The sequence below is a fragment of the Phyllobates terribilis genome, unplaced genomic scaffold (genome assembly GCF_046119375.1).
Source record: "Phyllobates terribilis strain yellow unplaced genomic scaffold, ASM4611937v1 Scaffold_5__5_contigs__length_657084704, whole genome shotgun sequence".
In the NCBI taxonomy this organism is placed as follows: domain Eukaryota; kingdom Metazoa; phylum Chordata; class Amphibia; order Anura; family Dendrobatidae; genus Phyllobates; species Phyllobates terribilis.
This window is the reverse complement of record NW_027362765.1, coordinates 58,201,935-58,226,763: the sequence shown is the minus strand read 5'-3', so window position 1 is coordinate 58,226,763 and position 24,829 is coordinate 58,201,935. Positions and strand designations below refer to the sequence as shown.

Below are 24,829 nucleotides of genomic sequence, written 5' to 3'. Positions count from 1 at the left end.
ACCTGGAAATCAACGAGGAACTAGAAAAAAGACGGGGACAGCGATGGGGACCCCAATGAAGTTCGTCAATGACCATCTGGATGATCTAGAGAAGGCATGGGAGGTCATGTGGTCAGATGAGACCAAAATAGAACTTTTTGGTATCAACTCCACTTACCGTGTTTGGAGGAAGAAGAAGGATGAGTACAACCACAAAAACACTCTCCCAACCATGAAGCATGGTGGGGGAAACATTATACTTTGAGGGTGCTTTTCTGCAAAAGGGAAGAAAAACTGCACCATATTGAAGGGAGGATGGGTCGTGGCTGGGTCTTCCAACATGACAATGACCCGAAACACACAGCCAGGGCAACTAAGGTTTGACTCCGTAAGAAGCATTTCAAGGTGCTGGAGTGGCCTAGCCAGTCTTCAGACCTGAACCCTATAGAAAATCTTTGGAGGGAGCTGAAACTCAATGTTGCCCAGCATCAGTCCCAAAACCTGAAAGATCTGTATGAAGTGGACCAAAATCCCTGCTGCAGTGTGTGCAAACTTGGTCAAAAACTACAGGAAACATCTGACCTCTGTAATTTCAAACAAAGATTTCTGCACCAAATATTAAGTTGTTTTTCTATTGTATCAAATACTTATTTCATGCAATAAAATGCAAAGTAATTATGTAAAAATTATAATCATCATCACCAAAACCATCATCAGTACATGAATACATCACCAGAGCCATGAACAGTACATAAAAATGACACCAGAACCATTATCAGTAAATTAATAGGTCTCTAGAACCGCCATCCGAAGATACAGTGCTGGTCAAAAGTATTGGCACCCCTGCAATTCTGTCAGATAATACTCAGTTTCTTCCTGAAAATGATTGCAATCACAAATTCTTTGGTATTATTCTCTTCATTTAATTTGTCTTCAATGAAAAATACACAAAAAGATGTTTTGGGGTTGCTTTGCTGCCTCTGACACTGGATTGCTTGACCGTGTGCATGGCATTATGAAGTCTGAAGACTGCCAACAAATTTTGCAGCATAATGTAGGGCCCAGTGTGAGAAAGCTGGGTCTCCCTCAGAGGTCATGGGTCTTCCAGCAGGACAATGACCCAAAACACACTTCCAAAAGCACTATAAAATGGTTTGAGAGAAAGCACTGGAGACTTATAAGGTGGCCAGCAATGAGTCCAGACCTGAATCCCATAGAACACCTGTGGAGAGATCTCAAAATGGCAGTTTGGAGAAGGCACCCTTCAAATATCAGGGACCTGGAGCAGTTTGCCAAAGAAGAATGGTCTACAATTCCAGCAGAGCATTGTAAGAAACTCATTGATGGTTACCGGAAGCGGTTGTTCACAGTTATTTTGGCTAAAGGTTGTGCAACCAAGTATTAGGCTGAGGGTGCCAATACTTTTGTCCGGCCCTTTTTTGGAGTTTTGTGTGAAATGATCAATGATTTGATTTTAGCTTCATTCTCTTTTGTGTTTTTTCCTTGCAAGCAAATTAAATGAAGATAATAATACCAAAGATTTTGTGATTACAATCATTTTCAGGAAGAAACTGAGTATTATCTGACAGAATTGCAGGGGTGCCAATACTTTTGGCCAGCACTGTATATCCCTATCACATGGAATAAATGGCGCTATAATAATAAATAATAATAATAATAATATGTTATAAAAATCTGAAAAAAAATACAAAATGCCCCTTTTGCCCCTTTAAAAATAACAATAAAAAGTACACATATTTGGTATTGCCGTGTTCATCTATCAAAATATAAAATAAATTAATCCGAACGGTAAACGGTCCAAAGAGAAAAAAAAAATCCAAAACGCCAGAATTACATTTTTTTGCACGCCACAACATTGAAGTACAGTGCAATAAGAGGCGATCAAAACATGGTATCCACCCCAAAATGGTACCATTAAAAACGTCAGCTCAGTGCGCAAAAAATAACGATCACACAGCCCCATACACAAACAAAATTTACATTTCTGGGTCTCAGAAAATGGTGACAACTAATTTTTTTTTTTTTACAAATTTCCAAATATTTTTTTCACCACTGAAAAAAAAAAAAAATTAAACATCTTTGGTATCTGCATACTTGTACTAACCTGGGGAATCATATTTCCGGGTCACTTTTACCATATAGTGAACATAGAAAGTAAAAAAATTGTGGAATTGCACTTTTTTTTTGCCTATTTCAACGCACTTGGAATTATTTTTCCTGTTTTCCAGTGCACTATGGGGTAGAACGAATGATGTAATTCAAAAGCACAACCCACAAAAAACAAGTCCTCATACAGTGATGGAGAAGGAAAAATAAAAAAGTTATGGCTGTTGAAAGAAGGAGGGGAAAAACTGGAAAATAGCCCGGGGGTTAAGGGGATAAACCATTCCTAGGGACCTGCAGGGAAAACATATGCGGTTGTATGATCCACAAAAAATGATTACCAGTAAGTGAAATGGGACGTGGATGTGATTGGCGCAGGATATTGTACAGACGGGAATCAGGGGGAAAATTCCGCAGTATAAACGTCACCTAAAAATAATTATCGGTGATCAGACTTCATATCGGGACCCAGTCCTTTGTCTGCCCTTTTTTTAATATTAGACAGTGTAGGACTATCCCTAACAGGTTCACCTTGTCGCGGTGGGAAAGCTTTTATACTATTTTTGATCAAAAACACTGTTACTAAGAACCCTATTTTATTTAAATGCACTTGCTTTTTATTTATTTACAGCAGGGTTTTTTGATCGTTTTGCTTCGTGTAGGTTTTTCTGATTCATGGCCATTTTGAAACATCATTTATGTGCTGCATGTATACCAACTTAAACCAAGCTCAAATTTTGTGTTTTTTTTTCATATCTAGTCTGCGGCTCAATATTACTGCAAAACATAACAATACAGGATTCATATATATCTATATACAATAAGGGTCCGGCAGCCACTGGTATTTAGCATCTTATAGAGAAAGGACCGACCTGGGCCCACTAGGAAATAGTCAGAACCCCAGATATATATGGCTGCTCTGTGCGCACAGGACCTGTGATGAGGTCACAGGAGGGGAGGAGTCAGGGGTCACATGATCAGGGGCCTCAGTGAATGCAGGACTCTGCTGTGCTGGTTGTCATGGTGCTGGATGAGGTGGAGGTTATGTGTGGGGTCAGGAGGAGTTTACAGGGTGGATGTAGCAGAGCCGCATGTGTATGTAGCAGAACAGTGTGTGTATGGAGCAGATCCATGTGTGTACGACATGTATGGGTGGAGCTGTGTGTGTACGATGCATATGGAGCCGAGCCGTGTGTGTACGATGCATGTAGGGTGGAGCCATGTGTGTATGATATGTATGGGGCAAAAACGTGTGTTAACGACATGTTTGGGGCGGAGCCCTGTGTACGAATCGCATGGGGCGGAGACATGTGTGTATGGAACGGAGCCATGTGCGCTTACTGTAGCATCATCAGATCTGGGTGTGTCCATCTTACTTCTGAATATATCCTTTTTACCATAAACCAATCAGAAACCTCTCGCCTCTTCCTCCCTAGGTCACGGCTTCTTTGGTTAAAGGGGTTGTCCACTACTTGGACAACCCAGTCTTGAACTAAATGTTTGCACCCAGTAAAATAAAAAAGCCTATACTCACCTCCCGTGCTGGCGCCGTTACAGCAGGGTCAGCACTCTCAGTCCCAGGGCTGTAATGTGGTGGAATGACACGTGGTGCCTGGCGCCCAATCAGAGCTAGGGTCACTGTCCCCGCCTCCTGTCGAATTGAACATGAAGGGGAAGTCAGAGATGAGCTGCAGTCCAGACTTCCTCTTAATGTTCGATTTGTCCGAAAGCGGAGACAGCGATGCCGGCACTGATGTCACGTGTCATAACAACTGTATGGAAGCCCCGGGACCACAAGTGCCGACACCGCTGGAATGGCACCAGCACGGGAGGTGAGTATAAGCTTTTTTATTTTACCGGGTGCAAACATTTAGCTCAAGAAGGGGTTCTCCATGTAGTGGACAACCCCTTTAACCAAAACAGACATGCCCTAGGTAGGAAGATAACTGCTGGTGTGGTGATAGGTTTCACAAAGTGAAAAAAAGATATCGGTTCTCACAAAAATGCTTTTATTTCTTCACATCATAGTAAAAATCATCATCTTGGCATGTAACACCGCTCGTGTCAGACTCCGTGTCCTTACTGACAGTCACATTTTACAACTACTATAAACTATTCATACAAAATAATCCACGGCGTTACCCCCCAAATCCCCTGACACTTCTCATTGGTAGTGGGACATCACGTGAAAGATATTTAAAGTTAAAAACATCACATAATGACATTAAAAACAGATTCTAGGCAAAGGATGAAATTCATTAATAATAGTATATTATACATCTGAGTTGTGGAGATCTTGTGTGTAAAGTAAAGGTCCAGAAAGGCTAAGAAGTCATTTTCTCTCATCACCACCTCTGCTGTGTAGTTTAAAGTGATTGTCCCCATTCAGAAAACCTTCGGCCTCTGCTGCAGTTTGTTATAAAAAATAAATACCTGTGGAATACTCACCGTCCCCAGGTCCAGCGTTTAGTATTTAGCTCTGCTTCTGTTGTTCGGTATTAGCTGCAGCACTGACGCCACCTCGGCAGCAAATAAGTGTGTTCAGCGTCTCTTAAGGTGGACGTTCCGTTTACACAGGCAAAGCTACTGAGGTTAAGATTTTCTGAAATGTTTAAGTGATTTGAATATTTTATATTTTTTATACATATTTTTAAAAACATATTCTTCGTTTTTTTTTAGTCGTCTTGGGTGACTCGAACCTGAGATCGAATGATCACTTATTCTATATACTGCAATATCGCAATATATAGTGAAAATCACAATTTCTTATGAATAACAGCACCGTACTGGCGGACATGGGGGGTCTTCAGCAGACCCCTAGCTGCCATGACAACCCGTCAGCACCCTGCAATTGCGTCATGGAAAATTGAGAAGGGGCAATAGGCGCTCGGAATGGCGTGCTGTACGGTTTACGAGCATTAAATGCTGTTGTTTGAGATTGTGGCATTTAACCGGTTGACACTCAGCTCCACCTGCTGCTGTTAGAGGCAGATATTGGCTGCATAACACAACCGGTGTTGTCCAGTAATGATACAAGCTCTGCTCCTGAGCTTGCATCAAAGAAGAGGACCCGACATTGAACATACAATAAAATTATATGTTGGGAAGAGGTTAAAAAAGGCTAAGGGTGCTTTTACCTCAGCAAAACGGGGGCTCGGATGTGTGCGCTCTGCACTTCCAATCATGCGCAGTGCACCACTCTGAAGCCAGGACGCCCCACAGGGGCGTGATAACATGCTGAATGGGCCGACTACTCTGGGGACACTAATGCCCCATCGACTTGTCATAGGCCTCATTTACATATCATAAAGGGATTTTAAAAATACTTTTTCTAAAGATCTGTTTATGTATGTAATGGAATTTAGCGACTGTTGGTGGTTCTGGGGGCGCGGGGTACCTGATTTTCCCTTTTTAGTTACTATATTCCACCATGTAAAATAATAATGTTCTGTACTCACCTCCAGTGATGTTGGCGTCTGGGCTCAAGAGACATAACATTCAGCAGACAATGTCAATTTCATTCAAAGGATGTGAGAGTGAAGCTGATTGGCTGCAGGGCTGATGTGACATAATATCCTGGGATTCTCAGTATCAACATTGCCGGAACGGAGGGGAACACAGGCTGTTATTATTTTATATGGGGGAGTGTAGTAATTGATAAAGGGTTGTCTGACCCCTTTAAAGAAATGCAATTCTGAGATTGGTATTTTTTTAAGGATTTTTTTACGGCCTCCTTTGTGTGGTAAAAATGACTTGGCAAAACGATCTTCCAGGTCTGATTATGACAATACCAAACCTAAATAAAAAAAAAATAGGTTTGTGTTGTCATTCTCTGAAATCCATAATATTTTATTGAAACTATAGATCGCTGGCTCTACACACACGTGCAGTATATAAAATAGTTGACATGATACTATGAAGCCCAGCCACAGGCTGGACTCTCTAGCTGCAACAAGATGGCTTCAGTGGGGCTTTCAACAGGCCCCTGGCTACCACCATGGCAGCTCATTGGCACTCCAGGATTGCATCAAAAGCACCAGCCATTGTGCCATTTAAAAGCTTCTGATAGTGATTGCAGCAAATAAATGGTTAAACTGGAGCAATCAGAGCGGTGTACTATTAAAGTTGTACTCCAGAGAGATACAAATGTATTTCAATCTCCATTCTGTGTAAACTTATGAAAGCCTGATTTTAGATGTAGCTTCATGTGATTTTACTACTTCTCAATACGACCTCACATGATAGCACTAGCGCTGCTCCTAAGTGCTTCCTCTCCCTTTTTGGATGTTATGTCAGAGCTCAGGGGGTATAGCTAGCATCCTACTGCACATAAGCCATGTCCTATCACCAAGGCTTATCACTATCTGTGCTGATGTGATGCTCACCCTCCCCTTCACTCTCTTACAACACTTCCTGCCTGTCTGCACCTTCACAGCTTGTATATGACCTGTCAAGAAGCCTGGAGTGAGAGCTGGAGAAGCAGGGAGAGGGAAATGATAGGTCATATACAAGCTAAGGAGATGCAGGCAGCGCACAATGAGAGTGAGGGGTGGACATCAATCCTGCACACAGACTCTAATAAGTATTGGTGAAGGTGCATATGTAATGTGCAGCAGGATGCTAACCATGTAAAGTCATCTGACATAGAGTCCCAGAAAGGAGAAGGAGCACTTAGTAGCAGCACCAGTGGTGTTACGTGAGGTCACAGAGAGAGGTAATAAAATCACGCAAAGTTACATCTAAGAACGAACACAGATGTATGAGCCTTTATAGTTTGAGACAGAAAGTAGATTAGAGAGATGAGTAGATCACTTCGCACTACCCCGTTCAACGGTCTAGGTCAGTGCTGCCTGAGGACAGGAGCTGTGCGAATTTCCTGAGCTTCTGGGTTCCCTGGGGCGGTGTTTGATTTCCCAGGCTGGAGAGAAGTCACCAGTGCGCCGCTCCCGTCCACAGTCAGAGAGCATTGACCTGGACTGTGGGCCAGGGTTGCGTAAAGTGATCTGCTCATCTATAGTAGATTGAAATACATTTGTGTATTCCCCGACTATCCCTTTTAAGCCCTACAACAAAAAGGGATTAAAATAAAAATAAATTGGCTACTTAATTTTTTTGACATGTAAGAAGGTGTAATTTATCTGTAAATAATTTTTTTGCATTCTGAAGATTACTATGTCTTTTCCCCTGTGTGACTTCTGTGATGTCTGACAAGATTTGATTTCTGGTTAAAACATTTCCCACATTCTGGACATGAAAATGGCTTCTCCCCTGTGTGAATTCTCTGATGTCTAGCAAGATCTGATTTCTCTGAAAAGCATTTCCCACATTCTGAACATGTAAATGGCTTTTCCCCTGTGTGAATTTTCTGATGTGTAACAAGATTTGATTTCTTAGTAAAACACTTCCAACATTCTGAACATTTATATGGCTTCTCCCCTGTGTGAGTTCTATGATGCCTAACAAGATGTGATTTCTGTGTAAAACATTTCCCACATTCTGAACATGAATATGGCTTCTCGACTCTGTGAGCACTTTCTTGAGAAAAAATTACATAACAGACTGAATGTTGAACATCAACCTTTGACGAATCAGAAGATATAACCTGCTGAAAAGGATCAGATGATAACATTTTTCTGTCAAGGACTGGAGGTAGATCTGGTATAATGGCATGCTCTTCATATGTATCTGGTGTGAAACCATGATCATCTGCTTCAAAATCGGAAAAAATCAGATATCCCTCTGAGTTCCTGGTACAGTCGTCTGCCAAGAATAAAACTTAATTTGTTATTTTTCCATAAGACAACTTTGAAATTCTATAATTATAATATTACGCTTCTAAACATTGAAATTTCAGCAGCAAGAAGGAAAAGTCGAGGAATTGTGGATGGGTAGACATGTTAATGGTATGCAAATGATGAAAAAATTTAAAGAAATATTTTCAAGTCATCTCGAACTATTCAGTATAGAGTATGAGCGCCACATGCAGAAATACAAGCTCTTACGTGCCTTGGCGTGGTATCAGTGAGGTTATCTGAGGAAAATTGTATCATGTTGAGTTTACTTGATCAAACAAATCGTCAAGATCTACTACTGGCAACTGCCTTTGCAATTGCTGACTGAAGATGTACCAGATGTGCTTGATGAGAGACAAGTCTGGAGATACTTCAGGCCATTGTAGCATGTTTAGGCCATGCAGCCTGCTCACAAAAGCACCAGCATGATCCGGCCCGGTGGCCTCGTTTTGAAAACTGGTTCTTGGAACACTTTGGTGTATTCGGTGTGGCAGAACATTTCTTAACCACTTCGCGCCAGAGCCTGTTTTTGCCTTCGTGACCGGGCCAATTTTTTCAATTCTGACCACTGCCAGTTTATGAAGTAATTACCCTGGAACGCTTCAACGTATTCCCCTGATTCAGACATTGTTTTTTCGTGACATATTGTACTTCATGATAGTGGTAAAATTTCTTCGATATCACTTGCGTTTATTTGTGAAAAAATCGGAAATTTGGCGGAAATTTTGAAAATTTTGCAATTTTCAATCTTTGAATTTTCATGCCCTTAAATCAGAGAGATATGTCACACAAAATAGTTAATAAATAACATTTCCCACATGTCTACTTTACATCAGCACAATTTTGGAACCCAAATTTTTTTTTGTTAGGGAGCTATAAGGGTTAAAAGTTGACCAGCGATTTCTCATTTTTCCAACAAAATTTACAAAACCATTTTTTTAGGGACCACATCACATTTTAAGTCACTTTGAGGGGTCTTTATGACAGAAAATACCCAAAAGTGACACCATTCTAAAAACTGCACCCCTCAAGGTGCTCAAAACCACATTCAAGAACTTTATTAACCCTTCAGGTGATTCACAGGAATTTTTGGAATGTGGAAGAAAAAAATTAACATTTAACTTTTTTCACAAAAATGTTACTTTAGACCCAATTTTTTTATTTTCACAGGGGTAACATGAAAAAATGGACCCCAAATTTTTTGTGCAATTTCTCTTGAGCGTGCTGATACCCCATATGTGAGGGAAAACCACTGTTTGGGCGCACGGCAGGGTTCGGAAGGGAAGGAGCGCCATTAGACTTTTTGAATGTAAAATTTGTCTGAATAATTAGCGGACGCCATGTTGCGTTTGGAGAGCTCCTGATGTGCCTAAACAGTGGAAACCCCCCACAAGTGCCACCATTTTGGAAACTAGACCCCTTAGGGAACTTATCTAGATGTGTGGTGAGCACCTTGCACCCCCAGCTGCTTCACAGAAGTTTATAATATTGAGCCGTAAAAATAAAATTTTCACATTTTTCCCTCAAAAAATGTTTTTCATTCCCTAATTTTGTATTATCATAAGGGTAACAGGAAAAATTGCACCATGAAATTTGTTGTGCAATTTCTCCTGAACACGCCGATACCCCATATGTGGAGGCAAATTACTGTTTGGGCGCATGGCAGGGTTTGAAAGGGAAGGAGCGCCATTTGACTTTTTGAATGTAAAATTTGTTTGAATAATTAGCGGACGCCGTGTCACATTTGGGGAGCCCCTAATGTGCCTAAACAGTGGAAACCCCCCACAAGTGCCACCATTTTGGAAACTAGACCCCTTAGGGAACTTATCTAGATGTGTGGTGAGCACCTTGCACCCCCAGCTACTTCACAGAAGTTTATAATATTGAGCCGTAAAAATAAAATTTTCACATTTTTCCCTCAAAAAATGTTTTTCATTCCCTAATTTTGTATTATCATAAGGGTAACAGGAAAAATTGCACCATGAAATTTGTTGTGCAATTTCTCCTGAACACGCCGATACCCCATATGTGGGTGAAAATCACTGGTTTGGTGTACGGCAGGGTTCGGAAGAGAAAGAAGCGCTATGTTGGCTGGGATAGGCACAGACGCCATGTCACATTTGAAGAGTCGCTGACATGCCAAAACAGCAGAAACCCCCACAAGTGACCCCATTTTGTAAACTACACCTCTCAAGGAATTCATCTAGGGAAGTAGTGAGCATTTTTTAATTTTTAAATTGATACCATTGGGCAGTGAAAAAAGCATAATTATATTTTTACCACAAAAAAATGTTTTACCCTCAGATTTTACATTTTCACACAGGGCAATGGGTAAAAATGGTGCCGAAATGTGTCACACAATTTCTTCTAAAAGTGTCAATACCCCATATGTGGCTGTATCGTACCACTTAGCCATACGGTGAGATTTGAGGGGGAAGGAGCGCTATTTGACAATTGGAGAACAAATTATTGTAGAATAGGCATTTGGATTTGGGAGCACAAAATTTTCTGAATTTCTTTTGGGGGGCAAGGACCATTTTGCTTTTCCAGAGCCTTTCTGCTACCAGTAACTTGGAAGTCCCTTATATTTTTAACAGATGATGGACCTGAGTGGGGACTTGCTTTTTTTGAGGACTGAGTTGAAGCTTTTATTGGGAACATTTTACGTAACATTTATCCGGCGCTCTAGGCTGAGCACTTACATCGGGGTTTCCATCTAATTTTCCAAGTGATGTAATTCAGATGAAACCCCTGCAGGATCCATTCACTGTAATGAGGCAGCAGAGTTACTCTGGACTCCGTCTGGCCTCTGTTTAGTGGTGTCCTTTTTTTCAGAAGTGCACAAAACTGTGGCCAACCGCACTTTTATGCACGCCTAAAACAAATGACACCGTGGGATCCCAGGCTAGACGGCATCCACAGTGGCCTATATCTGCCTCATTACAGGGAATCTACCGTCATGGGTTCTGGCTGAATCACGTATTTCAGAGATTTACACGGAAACTCTGGTGTAAGTGCTCAGCGCAGAACACAGGATAAATGTGAGCAGAGCCTTACTGGGATCTTTGGGAGACATAATAAACAAATCAGTAGCAGGTGAAGAATATTTGTTTTATTTATTTTTTATGCCGTTCCTAGTGTGATATAACTGATTAGATTACTTTATTCTTCGGGTCGGTGCGATTACAGAGATACCAGATTTATATCGCGTTTTTATGACTGACAGCTGTCACACACTAAAATACGCTTTTTTTGCAAAATCTAGTTTTTGCATCACCATATTTTGAGAGCTATAATTTTTCCATATTTCGGCCGATAGAGTCATGTGATGGCTTGATTTTTGCGGGACGAGTTGAAATTTTTATTGGAACCATTTTTGGGCACGTGACATTTTTTGATCGCTTTCTATTCCGTTTTTTGGGAGGTAAAGTTAACAAAAACAAACACTTCAGGAATTGTTTTTTGAGTTTTTTTTTATGCCGTTCTGCGTGTGGTAAAAGTGATCAGGCAGCGTTATTCTTCGGGTCAGTACGTTTACAGCGATACTACACTTACTGTATTTTTTTCATGTTTTGGCGCTTTTACACAATAAAACAATTTTATAGAAAAAAAAATATTTTTTTTGCATTGCTTTATTCTGAGCGCTATAACTTTTTTATTTTTTGGCTGATGGAGCTGTATGGCGGCTTTTTTTTGCAGAACAAGATGACGTTTTCAGTGGTACCATTTTTATTTCTATTCTGCTTTTTGATTGCATTTTTTTCCACTTTTTGTTTGGCGATATGATGAAAAAGCATATTTTTTTTCTTCGTTTTTTATTTATTTTTATTACGGTGTGCACAGAAGGAGTTAATTAGTGTGACAGTTTTATAGCTCGGGTTGTTTCGGACGCGGCGATACCAAATATGTGTACTTTTTTTGGTTTTGTAATAATTTACGGATTTATTGGTTTAATATTTTATTTATTTATTTTTATTTATTTTGTGATTTTTTTTTAATAGTTTAAAAACTTTTTTTTTACTTTTTTTTACATTTTTACTTAGTCCCTGTATGGGACATTAATTTTTATTTTTCTGATCACTGATCTCATGTAATGTAATACACATATATTACATTATATGAGATCTTCACTGACTGTTTCAGTCAGTTTCCTGTCTGGCATCAGCTACATACAGGCTGAAGTCAGACAGGAAGGACACCATATATGGCAGAGCTGGAGGCGGTCATGTGACCTCCAGCTGCCATAGCAACCCCAGGTCCTGGAAGGAAACGGAGGTCTTCGGAGGTAAGTATGACGACCCCCTCTGTTCCTGCTGTCTCCTATATGCCGTGATCACTATAGATCACAGCATATAGAAGACAGCAAAGGGTTAACATCACTGGGACCTGATCTAATCAGGTCCCGATGATGTACCCTGTCAGAGCTAACGCTCTGCACCGGAATCGCAGTGCTTGCAGGACCCTGGGGGTCCTGAGCACTGCGAGACCACCCACCGTTTTTAAACGTCGGCACTGCACAGAGCCCGGCAAGCGCCGACGTTTATCTACAGTGGGCGGTCGGGAACCGGTTAAACAACCATTATCGAGTAACCACTTTTATATCGTATTTTGGCATTTATATTTGTGCCTTATTCTCTATACATTTTGCTCCTATTTTTAGCTTGTATTCCTTTTTTTATTTTTCCTCCACAACTTTGCTTATCCAGATATTTGAGACAGATTCATGAAATGTGCCAAAAAAACAAGACACTTGGTAAAAGTTGCATTTCACTCCAATTCCTGCCTGGAGTATGGTTTCTGGCGGAGTTTTAAATCTGGCGCATTTTTGCAAGTCGCAGTAACTGGTTAAGGACTAAAACAAAAAGCATTTTTTTCTATTTTGCGCCAAATATATGAAGAGGGTGCGTAATTTGAGAATTTGGTGCAAATAACGTCAGTATACAAGACACAAAAAATAGAAAAGTGACTTCAATAAATCGCAAATGATGAATTGGGGTGCTGGTCTCAACTGACTCCATGATTTTTAAGCCTCTGTGACAGGTCAATCTGGTGAGCTACAAGCTGCACATTCCAGACTCTTTTCGGATTACCAATTCTTTTCATGTTTCTCTCCTTAAAGGGACTAAAGTAACCTCCCTGTGCAGCGCTGACAGGCTGCATAGCATAGGGAGCTGCTGCTCTCTATGCTATACAGCCGATCAGGCTGCAAAAAGTGAAAGTCCCATAGTGAGACAATGTGTAAAAGATCAAAAAATGTCAGAAAGTGAAAAACAAAAATTGTAAAAATATATATAAAAAAAAATGAAAAAAATAATCAAAAAAATAAATATATATATATATATATATATATATATATATATATATATATATTGTACCCATAAATAAATAATCTTACGGAAAATACAAACAAACAATAAAAGTACACATATTTGGCATCACCGCGTCCGGAATGACCTGACCTATAAAACTGTCACACTAGTTAACCCCTTTAGTGAACACGGTAAAAAAAAATTAAAAAAAAAAGCAAAATACGATGCTTTATCATCATACCGCCAACAAAAAATGGAATAAAACGTGATCAAAAAGACAAATGTAAATAAAAATGGTACAGCTGAAAATGTCATCTTGTCCTGCAAAAAACAAGCTGCTATACAACTCTAACTGTCGAAAAATAAAAAAGTTATAGCTCTCAGAATAAAACGATACAAAAACAATTCTTTTTTCTATAAAATAGTTTTTATTGTGTAAAAGCATACAAAAATATATAAATGTGGTGCCGCAATATTACCACACGCAGAATGGCATAAAAAAAAACCATAAAAATTCCTGAATTGTTGGTTTCTGTTTATTCTGCCTCCCAAAAATCGGAATAGAAAGCGAAAAAATTTCATGTGCCCGAAAATGGTACCAATAAAAACATCAACTTGTCCCGCAAAAAAAAAGCCGTCACATGACTCTGTCGGCCAAAATATGGAAAAATTATAGCTCTCAAAATATGGAGATGCAAAAACTAGTCTTTGCAAAAAAATGCGTCTTTTAGCGTGTGACAGCTGTCAATCATAAAAACCCGATATGAATCTAGTATCGCTGCAATTGCACCGACCCGAATAATAAAGTCGTCTAATCACTTATACCGCACGAAGAACAGAGTAAAAAATAAACAATAGGGTTGGGGTTTGGGTTATGCTAGGGTTAGGGTTAGGATTGGGCTAGGGTTGGGGTTAGGGTTGTGCTAAGGTTAAGGTTGTGATAGGGTTGGGGTTGAGCTAGGGTTAGGGTTGGGTAAAGAAAAAAAATGACAACGATATGGCGACTAGTGTTGAGCGCAAGTGCTCGCTATTTGAATTTGCATCGGGTGCTCGGGTATGCACCGAGTATAGCGGGTGCTCGAGTGACATGCTCGAGTCTCCGCCGTGTCGTACCTCTGGATTCAAAATGTTCACTATACCCCTTGATAAAATCCTTGAGGGGTCTAGTTTCCAAAATGAGGTCACTTCTGGGGGGTTTCTACTGTTTTGGCACATCAGGGGCTCCCCAAACGCAACACGGCGTCAGTTAATTATTCAAGCAAATTTTACATTCAAAAAGTCAAATGGCGCTCCTTCCCTACCAAACCCTGCAGTGTGCCCAAACAGTGGTTTTCCCCCACATATGGGGTATCGGCTTACTCAGGAGAAATTGCATGGTGCCATTTCTCCTATTACCCTTATGAAAATGCAAAATTGGAGGCTGAAAAACATTTTTGTTGGAAAAATGTGAAAATTTTATTTTACAGCTCAATGTTATAAACTTCTGTGAAGCACCTGGGGGTTCAGGGTGCTCACCATATATCTAGATAAGTTTCCTGAGGGGTCTAGTTTCCACAATGAGGTCACTTGTGGGGGGTTTCCACTGTTTAGACACATCAGGGGCTCTCCAAACGCAACATGGCGTCTGCTAATTATTCAAGCAAATTTTACATTCAAAAAATCAAATGGCCCTCCTTCCCTTCCGAATCCTGCCGTGTGCCCAAACAGTGGTTTTCCCCCACATATGGAGTATCAGCGTGCTCAGAAGGAACTACACAACAAATTTTGGGGTTCATTTTTTAATGATACCCTTGCGAAAATAAAAAAAATTGGGGTCTAAAGTAACATTTTTGTGAAAAAAAAAATAAATGTTCATTTTTTTCTTCCACGTTCCAAAAATTCCTGTGAAGCACCTGAAGGGTTAATAAAGTTCTTGAATGTGGTTTTGAGCACCTTGAGGGGTGCAGTTTTTAGAATGGTGTCACTTTTGGGTATTTTCTGTCATAAAGGCCCCTCAAAGTCACTTCAAATGTGATGTGGTCCCTAAAAAAGTGGTTTTGTAAATTTTGTTGCAAAAATGATAAATCGCTGGTCATTTTAATCCTTATAGCTCCCTAACAGAAAAAAAATTTGGTTCCAAAATTGTGCTGATGTAAAGTACACATGTGGGAAATGTTGTTTATTAACTCTTTTGTGTGACATATCTCTCTGATTTAAGGGGATAAAAATTCAAATTTTGAAAATTGCAAAATTTTCAACATTTTCGCCAAATTTCCATTTTTTTCACAAATAAACACCAGTGATATCAAATAAATTTTACCACTAGACATGTGGAAAATGTTATTTATTAACTATTTTGTGCAACATATCTCTCAGATTTAAGGGCATGGAAATTGAAATTTTAAAATTATGAAATTTTCAAAATGTTCGCCAAATTTCCATTTTTTTCACAAATAAATGCAAATAATATCGAAGAAATGTTACCACTATCATGAAGTATGAGATGTCATGAAAAAACAGTCTCAGAATCAGTGGCATCCGTTGAAGCAGTCCAGAGTTATTACCTCATAAAGTGACACTGGTCAGAATTGTAAAAATTGGCCTGGTAATTAACATGTAAACCACCCTGGGGTGTAAAGAGGTTAAATGTCTAATTCTAAATCCTTTCTCTAGAAGTGTTGTACAAAAGCTGAGATGTGCTAAGAAGAAGGTGAGACAATTATTCAAAATAATCTAGTTCCAAAAGACTATTAAAATAAAGATAAAAGATGGAGAAAATAGCTGATTGAATATTCTCTCTTTACCTTCTTTGTGGTGTATGGTGTAGCACAACTTCTTAGCGCCAGTGGCGGCAGACCATGCCACTGCTATGGGGCCCGTGGCCGGAGGGGGCCCGTGAGGGCCCCAAGCAGCGTAGGAACGAGGAGGATAGGTGAGTAGGAGGTTGCGGCGGCAGAGGAGCGGGTTGCGGCAGTGGAGGAGCGGAGCACACACAGTAGCCGCTGCTGCAGCTACCACGTGTGCCCGCTGCTAAAGGTACATGAATATTCCCTCTTCTCCACTCCCATGGGCGTGGAGAAGAGGGAATATTTATTCTCTTTAGTAGCGGGCACGGAGGAGCGCTGAGTCCCGGCTCCTGCTGTCAGTGCCCGCCGCTAAAGAGAAAGCATATTCACGTTTCTCCACGCCCATAGTCTCGGCGTGGAGAGGAGTGAATGTGCCAGCAGCAGCAGCAGCTCACCTCGGCTTCTGAGAGCGCGCGCAGCTCAGATGCCGACACGAGCTGTTGCAGACAGGACTCAGCGCTGGAGCAGAGGTGAGGAAGGAAGGAAGGTGAGTATAAGTGTTTATTGTTTTATGTGTGCAGTGATTGAGGGGTTGAGGAGGCCACACATACTAGGATACTTGGATTGAGGAGGCCACACATACCAGGATACTTGGATTGAGGAGGCCACACATACCAGGAATGGGGGATTGAGGAGGCCACACATACCAGGAATGGGGGATTGAGGAGGTCACACATACCAGGATTTGGGGATTGAGGAGGCCACACATACCAGGATACTTGGATTGAGGAGGCCACACATACCAGGAATGGGGGATTGAGGAGGCCACACATACCAGGAATGGGGGATTGCGGAGGCCACACCTACCAGGATTTGGGGATTGAGGAGGCCACACATACCAGGATTTGGGGATTGAGGAGGCCACACGTACCAGGATTTGGGGATTGAGGAGGCCACACGTACCAGGATTTGGAGATTGAGGAGGCCACACGTACCAGGATTTGGGGATTGAGGAGGCCACACGTACCAGGATTTGGGGATTGAGGAGGCCACACGTACCAGGATTTGGGGATTGAGGAGGCCACACGTACCAGGATTTGGGGATTGAGGAGGCCACACGTACCAGGATTTGGGGATTGAGGAGGCCACACGTACCAGGATTGGGGGATTGAGGAGGCCACACGTACCAGGGATTGTGGGATTGAGGGGGCCACACATACCAGGGATTGTGGGATTGAGGGGGCCACACATACCAGGGATTGTGGGATTGAGGGGGCCACACATACCAGGGATTGTGGGATTGAGGGGGCCACACATACCAGGGATTGTGGGATTGAGGGGGCCACACATACCAGGGATTGTGGGATTGAGGGGGCCACACATACCAGGGATTGTGGGACTAAGGGGGCCACACATACCAGGGATTGTGGGATTGAGGGGGCCACACATACCAGGGATTGTGGGGGTCACACGTACCAGGGATTGTGGGATTAAGGGGGCCACACATACCAGGGATTGGGGGATTGAGGAGGCTACACATAACAGGGATTGTGGGGGCCACACATACCAGGGATTGTGGGATTGAGGGGGCCACACATACGAGGATGGGGAAATTTACCAGTAGCTGCTGCATTTCTCACCCTAGTCTTATTCTCAAGTCAATAGGTTTTCCCATTTTTATGTGGTAAAATTAGGGGCCTCAGCTTATATTCGGGTCGGCTTATTTAAAATATACGGTATTTTAAAATCAGTGAGTACGTGGTGCCCATAATACTGCAGGACTGTGGCTTGCATTATACTATATGGGGGCTGCATTTTACCCTGTGAGGTGTGTAATATACTGTATGGAGGACTATGGGGAGTGCATTATATTCTATGGAGGACCATGGGAAGTTCATTATACTATATGGAGGATTATGGGGGGCGCATTATACTATATGGAGGTTTATGGGGGGAGCATTATACTATATGGAGGATTATGGGGGCGCATTATACTATATGGAAGATTATTGGTGGTGCATTATACTATATGGAAGGCTATGTGGGGCCATTATAATATTTTGAGGGCTATGTGGGGGGCCATTATACTGTATGAAAGCAATTATACAGTGTGAAGGTTTGTGTGGGGTCATTATACTGTTTGGAGGGCTGTGTGGGGGCCATTGTACTGTTTGGAGGGCTGTGTGGGGGCCATGAGAGTGTATGGAGGGCTCTGTGGGGTTCACAGTTGGGGGATTATACTGTGTTAGGGTCACCATACTTTGCCGTGGGAGTTGAAGTGGGGTACAATAGGGTCACTATACTGTGCATGTGGAGGAATGCACCATAGGGGTATCATACTGTTTGGGGGGCACTTTTGTTGGCATCATACTTTATGGGGGCAATGAAGGAGGAATCTATGACTTCAGAAGGAGGTAAATTACTATGTAAAGGCTGGAAAGTTATGAGAGCTGCTCTTCTGTGACACAGACAAATATTTATTTTTTGTAGGGGGGGCCCAATTAGAGCTTCTGCTATGGGGCCCCATGACTTCTATATACGCCCCTGCTTAGCGCATCTCAACTTTTGCACAACATAGAGCTCTGGCAAAATTGAAGAGACCACTGAACAGTTTTCTATTGGAAAGCATGGAAGGACTGGTGGAAAGCATGCCAAGACGCGTGAAAGCTGTGATTAAAAATCATGGTTAGTCCACCAAATATTGATTTTTGAACTCTTCCTGAGTTAAAACATGAGAAATTTGAGGTCTGAAAGCACTGTTTCTTTTTTAGTATTTTGACGCTTTATCATTTGCTGCAAATAAATACAAAATGTTTAGCTTTGAATTTCGGAGACATGTTGTCAGTAGTTTATAGACTAAAACAACAATGTGCATTTTACTCAAAAATATTCCTATAAAGAGAAAAATCAGAGAAACTGAAAATTTTGCAGTGGTCTCTTAATTTTTTGCCAGAGCTGTATATCTTTCCCTGGATTTTGTCCGGTATGCACCAAGGCAAAAGGTGCTTTTGGGTTTGCTGCTTTTAAGGGGATAAATAGTGCTGGTACAAATCTCCTTTTTTTCACAAACTTTCTCTAGAAGTCCCTCTGTTGCCACATAGTCTTTTTCTGTCATGATACTGAATTAGAGTTCAAATTTTTCTTAAATGTTATGAGATCTAGAAAGCTATTTTATATTGGGATTCAAAATACCACGGTTCAGATTTTGAGAACCTGTAGAGAGCATTGAAGGAGTTTGTCCATTACAAGGTTTATAAAAAAAATTAAAAAAAATCTGCAATCTTTTCAAATAAGGGTATGTGACAAAAAGTCTTTTTGAGGAATTTTTGGTGCAGAAACTGAGTAGAAACTCTCCAAATCCAATTCACAAACTCCTCAAAAAGTTGTGAGTTTACCCTCAGTTTCTGCTCCAAAAACTCAGCAAAAAGGCTCAGTGTGCAAAAACTCTAGCGTCTGTGCACATGATGTTTTTTTCCGGTGGATTCCTCCTGAAAAAATTCCACAAACCCGCTGCAAAAAATGAATATAATACCTAGGAATGTAAAAACAACATTGCTGTGCACACGTTCCATCTTTTGTTTCTTCTTTTAACTGCTTCAGGGTTCGGAAACCATGAAGCGGTTAAAGAAGTAACATGTTCATTTTTCAGGTGACTATAGTGGAAAGTACAGAGAAAAGATGACAGCGGCCACAAAAAAACAAAGCCACTTAAGGAAAAAGACTGCCAGTGTTTTCCTGAAGCGGCTTCGCTTAGTAAAACTCGTCGAGGGCACACACCCTAATAAAATAAATCATATGTACCTTCCTAATTTCCTGCACTCTTTTTCCAATGCTACCTCAATATGATTCTGGTCTTCGTACTTACTTTTCTGGCCAGACAAGCATATGACCAATAATCACTAACCAAAGTTGTGACCGACGCGTTTCCTGGAGTATTGTATGTAGATCGGCCCTTTAGTTGCTTTATCGGTGTGAAGAAAAATATCAAGGCAATTTTTACCATTAAAATTTTGCCATTAACATGGTCTATAAATAGAAAAAAAAGTGTAGCCAACATTTGTTTTTTTTACATGGTTTATAAATCAGATTTTTGATCCAGTAAAATCCGTGACAAGAAAGAAAACATAAGACCTACAATACATAATAATTCCAGCCAGTCACTGAGATGAATTTAGTGGTCATTACTCACCTGTGCGGTTATCTGTAGGAATCTCCTCTTTACACCGCTCATTACCCCTCACATATGTCTCTGTAGTATTAATATGGGGCAGATCTTTACCCTGAAACAAAGATTGTAAAAGTCACAAATAGATGAAAAGTTAGTTTGATGACTAGGGTTGAGCGAGTATATTCTGTCCGAGTATGCTCGGGCCGAGCTCCAAGTATTTATAGCTGCTCAGTGATGTGGTTGAATGGCTCCCGTGTGCATGATTTGCAACGGTTTGACAGTTTTATTACATGTGAGGAATGTGTAAGAAATAGACATTCCTCACATGTAATAAAGCTGTCAAGCAGTTTCAAATCATGCACACGGGAGCGATTCAAACATATCACCGAGCAGCTATAAATACTCGGAGCTCGGCCCGAGCATACTCGGCGAAAGGGTTAACAAAACATACTCGCTCAACACTAATGATGACCAAAAATTACATGTCAGAAGTAGTAGTTTGAGTTAAATAGCTGCAAGTCTCCTGTATGAATTCAAGCTGTCGGCTCCTAATTCTAACCAGCAGTTTCCATAACCAGAAATTTGTGAAAAGATCCAGACAACATCTAATGTCTATGATCAGCTTTATTCTGTTCATCTCCACCATAAATAAGACATACACTGAATGGCCACATTACTAGAGACACCCATCTAGTAGAGCTTTGGATCTCCTCTGGCCTTCAGAACTTCAAAGAGGAGAGTAGAGAGCATTTTTTTTTTTCACCTCGAGATTAGAATACTTTTAGAGTCTGGAGCATAATAAGGAACATTCTAATAAAAAAAAAAGATGCTAATCGAATTAAATTCAAGGAACTGTCAAATTCTAATTTTGACAGCTCAAGAGTAGAATAATGGAGAAAGGGTACTCGCAGTACAGAAATAAGAAAGAGGGCTGAGGGAGCTGTGCAGAGAATCGGAAAAGGGGTCATGGCACTAGGACAGGTGAGCAATCAGGTGAGTGTCTTATTTTCACCCTTCTGCCAGCCTTCTATAGATTGTCCTGCTGCCATTTTACTGAACTCGCATGACATAACAAAAAATTCAGGTTCAGGAGAATCCACATTTTTTGTAAAATTTGAGGTGATTTTAATTTGCCTCAAACTAATTCGGTCATCTATAAAAAAAAAAAAAAAAAACAAGACTGAACACAAGACCTTCACAGCCTTCTACACATCATACGGAAGATCTCATGACACCTTTTCTCCATCTACCTGATGATCCTGAGGAACATCGGGATTTTCTTGTTCACAGTCCTGTGGAAGAAGAGGACGGGGACATCTCTCTGGTGTTGTCCTCTTACTGGATAGAACTGGAGGAAAGACATACAGGGACTGAATTCATTATTAACATACAGATAATTATAGGCCGTGTGTATTTAGTCCGGTCTATTACCTGGTGATGTGAGGGGCTGGGGAACCTCCATCATGGCGTCCTTGTACAGATCTTTGTGTCCTTCTAAATACTCCCACTCCTCCTTGGAGAAATAGACAGTGACATCCTGACACCTTATAGGAACCTGACACATACAATGATACAGTCATCCCCTGATCCATTCATAGCATTACTGTATAATGTCCCAGCTTTCCCAGCAGTGTCACCTCTCCAGTCAGCAGCTCAATCATCTTGTAGGTGAGTTCTAGAATCTTCTGGTCATTGATGTCCTCATGTATCAGGGAGTAAGGTGGAGGTCCCGTGATTGGGCTCAGGGGTCTTCCCCATCCCTCAGACACAGGGTCCTGACAGCGCTCTCTAGAGGTCTTCTTCACTATTGTGTAATCCTGGTTATGGAGAGACACATTAATAAATCTCACTACAGACATTTCCAGAGTCCTCACCTCCCCAGTTCTGTCCATCTGTTATTCCCATAGATAAGAATGATGTAATGTGACGTCATCAGAATCTCTCACCTCTCCAGTAAGCCGGAAGAGGATCTCTAGGGTGAGGTGTAATATCCTCTCCGCCATCTTGTCCCTGTCCCTATCCATCCTTGACGGGTCAATCCGGAAAATTCTCTTATATAGAAGATCTCCACTGAGAGGATCCGATATTGTAGGGACCTGAATGGGGAGAAGATGACGATGTAACATCATAAAGATCCCATGTAAGAAATCTCCGGAGCTGTTACCGGCTTCACATGATCACTACATCCAGTCATGGCCCCGTCCTGCCCCCGGTATAACACACAACCACATTATAGTCACATACAGAGATTTATCACAGAATATCTCCAATGCAGCACCAAAAATACAGAACGAAATGATGTAAAAAATTTAACTATGTGTCGCTGAATGTGACAACACAAAAACACCAAAATAGTCTTGGCGCCAAAGAGGTTAATGTCCCCTGCGCCCAGTAATGGGGGAACTCCACATACCTCCACCTGCAGAGCCGCCACCACATATATGGCTGTTCTGTGCGCACAGGACCTGTGATGAGGTCACAGGAGGGGAGGAGTCAGGGGTCACATGATCAGGGGCCTCAGTGGATGCAGGACTCTGCTGTGCTGGTTGTCATGGTGCTGCATGAGGTGACGTTTATGTGTGGGGTCAGGAGGGATGCAATGTCTGTAAGGAGTGGAGCCGAATGTTTGTGATATTTCCCAGAGTGATTACATCATGAAAGGTGTAATCATTATGGCGAGTGACATCCCTTACTAGGCTATGTGCCTAGATTATACCATCACTTGGGCTGACAGATTCCCTTTAAACTCATGCTGGCACCAGCAGATCTCTGAAGGCTTCTGTAGTATGTGGCTCCAGGTCGTTAGCAGTCAATCCTTTACTCCCTGTTTGTCGCTTGGTGTGGCCTCCGTGAATCAGACTTGTTTTCCAAGACATTCGATTTGAGGTTTGCGAGACAAGTCATTATCTCTTTGTTGTGTTCCTTAGATCATTCCTATTATTTTGCAGAAAATGGCACTGCTATTACGGAATACCACTGCCATAAAGGGGGCGCTGTACAATTTTTAGTTATGTGGTACTTGTCACATCCACATAATGCCAGCAGAACATTACCCAATCACATTGCATCCATCAGCTTGTCTTCTTCCCATAAAACATCCTGGTATCATCTACGTCAGGTAAGTGATGGGCATTTTGACCTTTCCATGGCTACACAACTGTTATGTCTAATAGGCTGTGAAGCTCTGTGTGTTCTGGTAATTTTATATCATACCTGCAAACGTACCACCTTTGCCTTCAATCACTTGAGGCTCACATAACGGTTTTATCAAAGCCTAGAAACTAACCAAATGCCTGCCCTAATTTTCGTCAAATATCCTTAATTAATGTAGACGTCAAAATATTCTCTAAGGTGATAGCAACACGACTCTCCCACTACCTACCCTCAAATGTTAGCAACGATCAGGTTGGCTTCGATAAGGGTAGAGAAGCTCGTGTTAATACAAATAAAACGTTGTTAATTTCACATGCAAAAAAACAGGGGATCCCAATTGTGCCTTGTTTCTATAGACACTGAAAAAGCAACAGAGTGCATTGGACTTTCTTGAAGAGCATCCTACGACAAATTGGGGTTGGCCCTTTGTTGTTATCTAAAATTCTATCCTTATACACTGACCCTAAAGCGAGAGGGTAAACAGCCTTCTATCTGACAAATTTTCTATTTAAAATGGGACGAGGCAAGGGTGTTCCTTCTCGCCTCTCCTATACACATTGGTAACGGAACATTTAGCGGTAGCATTATGTAAAAATCCAGATATTAGTGGAGTTACTATAAGCTCACATCACTATAAATCAGCTCTATATGCAGATGATTTGTTGCTCTATGTTTTAAACCCAATGATCTAATTTCCCTCTATAATAAAGGAATCTGAAGAATTCGATTATGTAAGCAATTCTAAAGTCAACTACTCTAAAACAGAAGCCATGAACAGAACTGTGAACGCTGAACTGGCACAACTCATTTCTAACTTTCACTTTAAGTGGCAGAAAGACGCAGTTAAGTACCTGGGTACACAAATTTCGGGTAACTTGGATGATCTGTATTGTTTAAATTATATCCCCATCCTTGAACAAACTCTTCAAAATCTAATGAATCATAACTTGAAACCCTTGTCCTGCTTTGGTCGTTTTAATGTGATCAAAATGAATATTTTGCCAAAACTTCTTTATATATTCCAGATCGTTCCTATCTGCGTTCCTCCAGACCTTTTCCTCCTGTCTCAACAAGGCTATTGGCAAGTTTGTATGGAAACACCGAGGCCTAGAATACGTTTTAAAATATTGTGTCGTCCAAAGACTAAAGGGGGTACTAGACTCCCCGATCTAAAAAGATACCATCAGTCTGCAATTCTTATGAGAGCTGTGGACTGGTTCAGGTCTGTGGAACATAAGCAATGGATGAAACTGGAAGGGGACCTCTCTCCCTGGACACTCACATCTTTACCTTTGATCGACAAAATACATGTATTAACTAAATAATTATCAATACTCACTCAACACTTTTTGCAAATATTGGAGCACATCTTTAATCTCATCATCTATATCATGTAGGTTGGGTCTATTAATGCCCTTGTTTCACAACCCAGATTTCAACCCTGCTTCAGGTGTGGACTCATTTCTAATCTGGGACATGATGTTTTCATATCATTGTTGTTAAAACCCAATAATAATATTTAAAGTAAAAAAAAAATAC

The 24,829-nt window shown here is 41.1% G+C and overlaps 1 protein-coding gene across 1 annotated transcript; it reads right to left on the bottom strand.

Annotated features, from left to right (window-relative positions):
* Positions 1–4,105: 4,105 nt before the first annotated feature.
* LOC141272023 (oocyte zinc finger protein XlCOF8.4-like) lies at positions 4,106–22,213 on the bottom strand. The gene is made up of 6 exons (XM_073682308.1): positions 22,084–22,213; positions 21,775–21,954; positions 21,569–21,692; positions 21,388–21,485; positions 20,159–20,249; positions 4,106–7,863 (listed from the first exon to the last, which is right to left on the bottom strand). Exons 1-6 carry the CDS (start codon positions 22,159–22,161, stop codon positions 7,274–7,276), a joined length of 1,161 nt encoding a protein of 386 aa, XP_073538409.1. The 5' UTR covers positions 22,162–22,213; the 3' UTR covers positions 4,106–7,273.
* Positions 22,214–24,829: the final 2,616 nt, after the last annotated feature.